The sequence below is a fragment of the Etheostoma spectabile genome, chromosome 24, assembly GCF_008692095.1.
Source record: "Etheostoma spectabile isolate EspeVRDwgs_2016 chromosome 24, UIUC_Espe_1.0, whole genome shotgun sequence".
Taxonomy (NCBI): domain Eukaryota; kingdom Metazoa; phylum Chordata; class Actinopteri; order Perciformes; family Percidae; genus Etheostoma; species Etheostoma spectabile.
Window position 1 is genome coordinate 14,706,392 of NC_045756.1, and position 9,696 is coordinate 14,716,087.

At 38.7% G+C, this 9,696-nt stretch overlaps 1 protein-coding gene across 5 annotated transcripts in view; it reads left to right on the forward strand.

The window, feature by feature from the left end:
• Positions 1-1,892: 1,892 nt before the first annotated feature.
• The window catches only part of ddx4 (DEAD (Asp-Glu-Ala-Asp) box polypeptide 4), an 18,260-nt gene continuing 10,456 nt past the window's right edge, over positions 1,893-9,696 (forward strand). Inside the window, exons 1-9 of one of the 5 annotated variants that reach the window (XM_032505899.1) lie at positions 1,893-2,148; positions 6,394-6,423; positions 6,541-6,592; positions 6,762-6,842; positions 7,233-7,283; positions 7,646-7,666; positions 7,747-7,800; positions 8,649-8,693; positions 8,798-8,824. In XM_032505899.1, the coding sequence (XP_032361790.1) occupies positions 6,403-6,423; positions 6,541-6,592; positions 6,762-6,842; positions 7,233-7,283; positions 7,646-7,666; positions 7,747-7,800; positions 8,649-8,693; positions 8,798-8,824 (352 nt within the window). In that variant the 5' untranslated portion in view covers positions 1,893-2,148; positions 6,394-6,402. The remainder of the gene's footprint in view (positions 2,149-6,393; positions 6,424-6,540; positions 6,593-6,761; positions 6,843-7,232; positions 7,284-7,645; positions 7,667-7,746; positions 7,801-8,648; positions 8,694-8,797; positions 8,825-9,696) is intronic. The other 4 variants (XM_032505900.1, XM_032505901.1, XM_032505904.1 and 1 more) reach the window with 4 other exon arrangements.

The window sequence follows — 9,696 nt, forward strand, 5'->3', positions numbered from 1 at the left end:
TGACCTTTCCAGAAGGCCTTTAGGTATAAGAGTCAATGGTATGCTAACTGATGTGGAGCAGTGGTTATAAGGTTTGGATGGTTTTCTTTCCTTTTAATTGTGTAATTGTAAATGGACTGAATGTATACAGCCAAAGCTCAAATGGGAAAATATGTACTACAAGGAGAGACAAGTAATGTGTTGATCCCATTGAGGCATGAAATACAAATATGACATCAATCATTTTAAAAGATAATTTTTGCAAGTCCAAAAAGTCTTAGGTTGTTGTAAAACTGTTGAAATATGAGACTGTAAAGCTCTGAAAATAGAGGGACTACTCACCCTAACGTTGCACAAGTGACGTCTCGCTGAAGCAACGATGCCTGTGTGTTTCGTACCAGAATGTGCATCCATGTCCCAGAAATGCTTGTTACTAACCTATTTCTGGGGAGTCATTCCCCGGAGTCCTTATGTTCTTTTTTCACCAGCATGTTCCCTTGGATCAGAGAGGCTCCGAAATCAGGGTAGCAGCTGTCGCCATGGTCCCGCTACACGTTCTGTGATGCCATGTTCAACTGCTACACTGCGGTGCCCTGCTACGTCCTGCTACGTCCTGCTACGTCCTTCTACGTCCTGCTGTGCCTTGTAATGCCGCACAGCGTCCTGCTATGCCATGAACTACTACAAAGAACTTCTACAAACTACTAATTTTTTCTATTTTTGTTATTGCCACTCTTCATTCTAACCCCAACCGGCCCGTCAGACACCGCCTACCAAGAGCCTGGGTCTGACCGAGGCTTCTGCCTAAAAGGAAGTTTTTCCTCGCCACTGTTGCACTGTTGCTTGCTCTGGAGGAAACTATTAGAACTGTTGGGTCCTTGTAAATTCTGGAGTGTGGTCTATCTGTAAAGTGTCTTGAGATAACTCTTGTTATGAATTGATACTATAAATAAAATTGAATTGAATTGAATTGAAATTGAATTGAATGTAAAGTTACTCACACAAACAAATCAGAAAAAATGGCTTTCAAAGTCTTGTTCCCAAAAGCTTCTTACATTATCTAAAGGTTGCATGTCCAAAATATTTATTAAGTAGTATATCTTGGTATATTTTCTCACAAAGTCCATGATCTGGGACAAAAAAAGGCAGAGTACGACAAGTGATTAGTAAATAATGATAATCAGATGATAAAGACAATACAGTAAATTTGATTAGCACAGTATAGATGACAGACAGTAGTGGAAGAAGTATTCAGATCCTTTACCTAAGTAAAAGTAGTCTAATAATACAACACTGAAAGAAATACTCTGTTACAAGTAAAAGTCCAGCATTGAAAATGTTACTTAAGAAAAAGTATTACTCGCATTAGGAAAATGTACTTAAAATAAAACTACCCTGGTAGCAAATAAAAAAGGATTTAAACAAGGGATATCTGTTTACCCTGGCATGTAACATTTAAACAGAAACATTAAATTAACAATTATGGCTTTATGATAGTACAAAAGCCCAGCATTGGAAATTTAACTTTAAGTTAAATGATGTCAAGCAACCCTTTTTAATTCATTTCAGCTGCAACGTTATTTGTAGACCCATATATTGCCGGATAGTTTAATTTATAATAAAACGTATCATATTTTATAAACTACATGGGTTTGTGTGCAAAAATCTTAATTTGTAAAGTAAATTGTGATTTAAGATGCCAGATTAATGTAGTGGAGTGAAAAGTACATTATTTTTCTATGAAATGTAGTGGGATAAAAAAGTGGCACTAAAAAGAAAGACTCGAGTAAGTAGTTAGTTTTAGTGGTTTGAGACAGAATGTTAAGGCAACAATCCTTTCTCTATCCCATCAGTTATAATTTATAATTTTGGTAATACCAAAAAAACGTATACCAAAAATGCAATCATCTTTTTTAGCAAGCGTAATTTACAGAAAGAGACACTAATCATTTGACCACAGTTTATTATTATTATTCACTAAACAAGCTTTAGTTGTTTTTCAAATTAGTCCAGTTGGGCGGGAAAGCAGCGGAACTGGCAACCCTAGCTAGCTCGTGAGGTGGAGACGTGTGCACACGACACACTTGACTGAGAGCAGCAACCTGACTGAGCGGAGCTACGCCACGAGGGTGACAATCATCGTACTGCAGTTGAGAAGCATTTGATAAAGTAAGTAATGGTTGTACAAATTACTACAACTAGTGTTTATTGGCGCAACCAGTTTGTAAGCCATTTTAATAAACGGAACAGTTGTGGTCAATTGTTTTCCACTTTATTAATGCGTAGTTATCTCTTTTAAGCTAATGTTAGCTAGTTTTAGCTAACGTTAAGCCAACACGCATTACTTTTCGTACACGGCCGTCACCATCAAATTGCAACGTTAGTTCACATTTTCTTACCAACCACTTTTCTTTAATATCGACTTTACTTGCATGTGTTAATAGCAAATGAGGCCATGTCGAAACACCAGTGAGTCGCCTGCTACTAATTAGGATTAGCCAAAAAATAGCGCAACATAATTTTGCATACTTCCCTGTCAAATTAATGGCTAACGTTAGCAATTATGTTAGCTAGCTAGTTAGTTGGGTTACCTTGATAAGGATAACCTTTAGTCTTAAAGGGTTTTTATGTGACTTGGGAAACTTGAGTACAACCACACCCAGTGCATTTGATATTTACCCTTAATGGTTCGCCCACAATTGAGATGTCTGGTATATTAGCCAAAGTTAACACGAGCTTAACGGTTTCGTTGCCAAAAGCACGAGGTCGGCGGTTAAGGTTTCATGAGACACTTGCGGTATACGTGCAGTTTAGTGTCCGAAATTTCCCCGTAACCCCATTTGTACAGTTCTATTCCCTTAACCACTTGAGGTCAAATGCCTAACCCCAACCAATCTGTGTTTTAGCGTGGTAATAGTTGAATCTGGGACACTAAACTGTACGCAAACTGACTTGCAGTGCAGGGTTCAAAGTGGTCTCTACCAGCCACTTAATAGATTAAAGTTAATTTACCATTGTTAACCATTTGCTGTCGAGTGAAGCAAATCTACCAGCCACTCCCATTTTACTGGCATTTGGCTGGTGGCTTGTGCTAATTGTAAACCCTGGTGCTGTGAGATAACGTTGATATTTTTAATTTTACTGTTACTTTTGTGGCACAAAAGAGAAAATTGCGTTAAAGCAGGTTCGGTAATGTTGAAAAGCTTGCTACATAAATTTAAATGTAGCATCTCATGGGGCTCCCCCACACACCGACGTGCACAGCTGCCTTACAGCAGAGAGGCGAATGGTCCGCAATTTCTTCCTTCTGGTCTATTGGCGGTTGGCAAACCATAACCGCCATTTCACTCATCAAAACTGCTTAGGAAACGCTTTCAACACGCTTGCGCGTCGCGCGAAATACAGGCGTGGGTCTTATATCTAGAATGCATGCGTTTTGGCGCAGCTCGAGCCGCTCCTGATATGTGCGTGTCACTCAGTGTGCAAGCTCTAACATTGGTGCCATAATAAAAACGCATATAGAAATACGATGACGGCTGTTTTTCATGCGACACGCAAGCGTGATGGCTATTGCACCTGTCAATACGGAACGAAATATCAAAATATGTGCAAATAAATTTACAATCAAATATTGACAGTGTGTTTATACACACCTACGTGCTGGTCATATAATTAGAATATCATGAAAAAGTTGGTTTGTGTCAGTAATTCCATTCAAAAAGTCAAATTTGTATATTCATCACACACATTGATATATTTCAAGTGTTAATTTCTTTTAATTGTGATTATTATAACTAATTAAAACCCCAAAATTCAGTATCTCAGAAAATTAGAATATTGTGACAAGGTTCAATATCAAAGACAGCTGGTGCCACACTCTAATCAGCTAAGTAACTCAAAACACCTGCAAAGGCCTTTAAATGATCTCTCAGTCAAGTTCTGTAGGCTACACAATCATGGGGACGACTTCTGACTTGACAGCTGTCCAGTAGACAACCATTGCACAGACCTTGCACATGGAGGGCAAGACACAAAAGGTCATTGCTAAAGAGGCTGGCTCTTCAGAGCTCTGTGTACAAGCAGAGGTGAAGGGAAGGAAAAGATGTGGTTGGAAAAAACCTGGAGAGGATTGTGAAACAAAACCATTCTAAGATGTGGGGAAGATTAACAGAATGGACTGCAGCTGGAGTCAGTGCTTCAAGCACCACCAGGCACAGACAATGCAAAACAGTGGTTTTAGCTGTCTCGTTAAAGGATACATTAACACATTAGATCCTTGTCAAGACACAGCGTCAGGTAGGGCTGCACAATTAATCAAATTTCGATCACGACTTCCCACGATCAAATTTGTGTGATCGAGCAATTTTTTTATATTTATTTTATTTATTAAATGCATCATTTCATAGAAGGCTTCGAGTTTTTTTTGCAGAGCCCATCTACTGCTCCATAAACCACTGTCTGATCATGTGTTAGTCAGTTGTTCCCTCCACCACGCAGTTTAGTTTCTAGATGTAGACAGTCACAGAGGATATATTAACAGGAGGAAAATTCCACAACAGAAAGCAGTTGGTTATACCTTGGTCACAAAGTTTACCAGTAAACGCAACATTTTGTCCCGTCTGTTGTTTTTCAGACAACAGCAGTGACCAGTGCTAGTTACTGTCTGTTAGCTCACAGGGCTCTAGGGCGCGAGTAAAAGTTTTCCTCTAGGTTGCACCTAATGTCCTCGCATCTGCTGCCTCTCCACAAACGAAGCAGTATTTTTATGGATATGGTTTAATTTTGCATTACGCAAACCATTTTTTCTGTAAAGCCGAGCCTGTGTTGGTTCTGTCCTCTACTCTCTCCTCTTACATTAGGCCTGAACGATATCGTGTTTTAGCATCAATATCGCGCTGTGCGCATGCGCGATAGTCACATCGCAGGACGTTACGATGTTGACGCTAAAACTTTTTTGCTGCTTGATAGAAAAGTAAACTTTCACTGTTCTCCTTTTTACATGATTATTACTGTCCGACCCTTCCCCTTTAAGGCAGGTAGCCATGTGGGCAACGTGTATGTGAAATTAGTCCAACGGGGGTTATTGTTATGGGAAGTGAGACTCTCTGTGTGTAGAAAAGTCACGTAGGCAGCAGCAACCGCTGACACAGTGATGCGCATAGTTTTGATAAGTAGTCAGTGAAGCTACAGTAGTCAGTGTTTTATGTTTGCTGCAAATACGAACTAAATCACCTGATTAATGCAACATTATCACGTCTCCCAGCCATTTCCCCCCCTGCAGAAAGTTGCTACCGGCCAGGCTAAAGCTAATATAGTTAGCCTAAAGAAACAAGGGGTACGTCTGTCCCAACTAACGTTATGGTTCGGAGCCGCGACGCTTGAAACGTAGCACTAATCTACTACAGAAGTCTGTGTCTGATCTAACGTCATTTCCACTTACTTAATTGTTCTTGGATACACAGTTTGTTGCTTGTGTGCGTGACATTCAAGTCTACAAAATCACCACAGTAGTCGAGAAAGATTTATTTCCAAATAGAACTATTTATGTAATCTTTTAAAAATTACTTTTTCTTTTTCCATATTGCAATATATATTGCAATATGGAAAAGAAATATCGCAATGTAAGGTTTTTCCAATATCGTGCAGGCCTAATGGTATCCCTGTTCTTAATTGACCAGCAAACTCACCTGACCTTAACCCTATACAAAATCTATGGGGTATTGTGAAGAGGATGATGGGATGCGCCAGACCCAACAATGCAGAAGAGCTGAAGGCCACTATCAGAGTAACCTGGGCTCTCATAATACCAGAGCAGTGCCACAGACTGATCGACTCCACGTTGCTGCAATAATTCAGACAAAATGAGCCCCAACTAAGTATTGAGTGCTGTACATGGTCATGCTTTTCATGTTCATACTTTTCAGTTGGCCAACATTTCTAAAAATGTATTGGTCTTAAGTAATATTCTAATTTTCGTAGATACTGAATTTGGGATTTTCATTAGTTGTCAGTTATGATTATCACAATTAAAAAAAAATGAACATTTGAAAAATATCACTGATTGAATATAATATGCAAATTTAACTTTTTAATGGAATTACTGACAAATCAACTTTTTCGTGTGTGTGTGTGTGTGTTTTAGTTTGAAATAAACAATTTCAAACAATATATGGGTACATATAAATGTTAAATAATTACAAACCCTGCCTTTAACAAAGACACCTTTTTAAGCAGTTTGCAAATTAATGTTACATAAACATTTGGATAAATCCATTGAGGTATTTTTTTTCTTCCATCTGATTTGCTTTGAGTCTCCAGTAGGATTCATGTAACAGTAACCAGGCCGCCATTATGTAACATTGAGCAACCGTACTACAGTTCTAGCATCTGAATTATTATTTTTTTTTTTTGTAGGTGAACAAAATGGACGAGTGGGATGAAGGGGTAAGCTAGTTTCCTCTCAACTCAAAGTGGCAATAAAAATGAACCATTTGTCAATTTTGTTGAGCTTTGTTCTTTGCATGGAGTCAGACCATGATATGAATTTACTCATCTTTACAGGAAACGTCTACTACTAATACAAATGCAGTGACCAGCCACACCTCAAGTGAAGGTATGTTCACGCCTCTGTATGCAAAATATTCAATTTGCCATTAAATTTGAAGCTTTAATAGTGCTTGTACGTTCACTTTTAGCATGTAAAAATAACTGTCCTTGAGCATTTCCTGAATCACCCTTTTGTAACAAAAGCAAGCAATTAAAATACAATTTGATCATTTAAGAGGATCTATCATTGGACATAATCACCTTTTTAGGCACACAAGGAGACTCCTGGAACACTGGCGTTGGTGACTTTGGAAGGGGTAAGTGTTGAAAGGATGAACACTAACCACCTGTGCCCTAGACCGGGCTCCAGACTAACATTGGTTGCACTGGTGCACCTAACTTTTTTTATTTAGGTGCACCCAATTTTTCCCTTGCGTCGTCATTTACGCCACAATTTCAAAAGTCACCTCTTTATCGCCATATACATTCATATATAGTTAAAGGATTTTAAACATAAGGTGTAGGTAAATACTTATGTGAAGCACAATTATACTATATACATATAAAAAAAGTAAAAGAAGTGTTACTGTTAAAAAGTGCTTCCCGGAACTGAGACCTAATGTTTCATGTCTTAGTTTTATGGTCCCCCCCCATTACAAAGTTGGGCTGCATGTGCAACCAAATTGGTCACGCCTGTTTCTCTCCAGGTCGTGGTGGCAGAGGCAGACGAGGAGGATTTAAAAGCTCATTTTCCTCAGGTTACAACTCATCTCATATTTATTTAAAAGTAGTAAAATTGTTATTAGTCACTGAATAGCTTAAGTAACAATGAATTGCAAAACCTCAGTTTGGCCTCACACTTTAGTAATAAATGCAGTGTGCAAATTACTCTGTATTTAAGTTAAATTTTATTTGAAGTGTCAAATCATAACAGATGTTATCTCAGGACACTTTACAGAGATTAGGTCTGCAGTCATTTAGACACTTAACGTTTTTTTAAATCTACAGTTTTTTGATTGCTGAAATTTCCGTTTTATTTGCTTTGTATGTTAATGCTTGTATAAAGCACTTAGAATTGCCTTTTGAATTGTGCTAATAAATACATTGTCTTGTTTTGTAGATGGTGATGAGAATGGGAATGGTAAGAGTTGTGCACTATTTTAACTGGTGTCAGCAGTAGCTCAGTCATTGGTGCTATTGAACCTCCAATTTGTTTTTTAGATGGTGGTGGCTATAACAATACAGGAGGAGATAGAGGTGGTTTCAGAGGCAGAGGTGAGACATGAACTGTAATCAACCAGACAGAAAATGTATTGTTCTACTTCAGATTTAACTGTGTAGAAGTTGTAGTCCTGTGTGCAGTGTTGAATACAGTGGAACAAAAACTTGGTAGTAAACGGTCAAGTAGACTGTGTGGCATTTTGTCCTGGCTGTAGAGTATGGATGCACGATATAGCGGTTGCTATTATTGGTCGATAAGTAAGATATTAAAATGACTATTGTTTCTGTAATGAAATTTAAGACCTCCGCCATGCCAAGTTCCAAATAGATTCCCCCCCTTCGGGATCTCATTTGTCCAATTATTCAGACACCACGTGAATGCAGCAAAAATGCTCATGTGATTTGGAATACCTACAAGATATAGCGATCTTCGTTGGTCCGTGCTACACGCTTTCATCATGTTTCATAAAAATTCTGTAATCCTCCTGACAGACCGACAAAACAAAGCCAAAAACATGACCTCCTTGGAATCGCTATTAATTATAGCAGTTATTGGCCTGGACATTCAAATTCTCCTAAAACCTTTTGTGAATAATAATCACTAGTCTCTGTATGTTTGAAATATGGCTTTCTTGGAGGAAGTAAGCTTGCAGTTGCTATTATCAAAATGTTCTTAGTAACTTAACAAACCACAAGAAGCATCCTGAACAAGACTGGTTCCTGAGACATTTGTATCATGAAGTTGCCTATTAAACCTACTGAACAATATATAGAGACAATACTGTATTGTATTAGCAGATCATGTTGGGGTCATTAGGCAGATTTCTTTTCAATTGAATGCTTTGCTTTGTACAGGATTTTTTTTTTTTAATTGTGTCCTGATGGCATGTTTATTCAATCAGGGCGTGGCAGAGGATTTGGCAGGACAGATTGCGGTGAATTCAATGGTAATGTCTTTATACATTTAGTTCTGAGAATGCTGAAATCAGGTCTGTTCTGACAGTGATTAAAGACATTTCAGTTGACTACATGAATTGCCTTGATTTTACAGGAGATGATGATGGAGAGCGTGAAAACGGTTGGTGCTTTTTTTTCTTGTATCCTCTTACGCATCAAAACAGGTGTCTGTTGACTGTAGGGTTGGGTACCGACCAAATTAAGTCAGTGCTACCAAGGACCAATTCAATCTGCCGAATTTTGTCAGTGCGTATTCATGAGCTCATCTGTCTTCTCTGCATGTTGACAGAGAACACGGCTCCGACGCAGAGGTACCTACAAAGCAAAACTACATTGTCTTAGCAGTTTACGTTACAGTGAGTCACGGCAAAACAGTTGCAAGTGTGGTTATACTTTTCAAAGGTTCACACAGACCGCAATCACTGCAATATAATGGGGTGCCGAAAGTGGTCACAGGGAAGTTAACGTGGCATTTCCTCCCAAGACAGACAGGCAGGCACACCAGGGTTCTCTATGCCCTTTTGCCTAACTTGATAAATTGGAAATTGTAGGCCCATCAATGTTCTCCTCTCGTGGTGACTGTCTGACAGGATGCAGGTTGTAGGGCAAGGCAACTTCATTTGTATAGAACGTTTTAGTAATAAGGCAGTTTAAAGTGCTTTACTGAAAACGGCAGTTAAAAAAGCTAAAAGGCTAAAATAGATTAAGGTACAAATATAAGAATAAGTTGTGAAGAACAAGGAGCACACCAGGCAGGTCTGACATACTGTTGTGGAGAAGTTTAAAGCCGGATTTGGATACAAAAAGATTTCCAAAGCTTTAAACATTCCAAGGAACACTGTGCACGCAATAATATTGACATGGAAGGAGTATCAGACAACTGCAAATCTGAGAAAACCTGGCCGTCCCTTTTAAACTTTCAGCTCATACAAGGAGAAGACTGATCAGAGATTTAGCCAAGAGGCCCATGATCACTCTGGATGAACTGCAGAG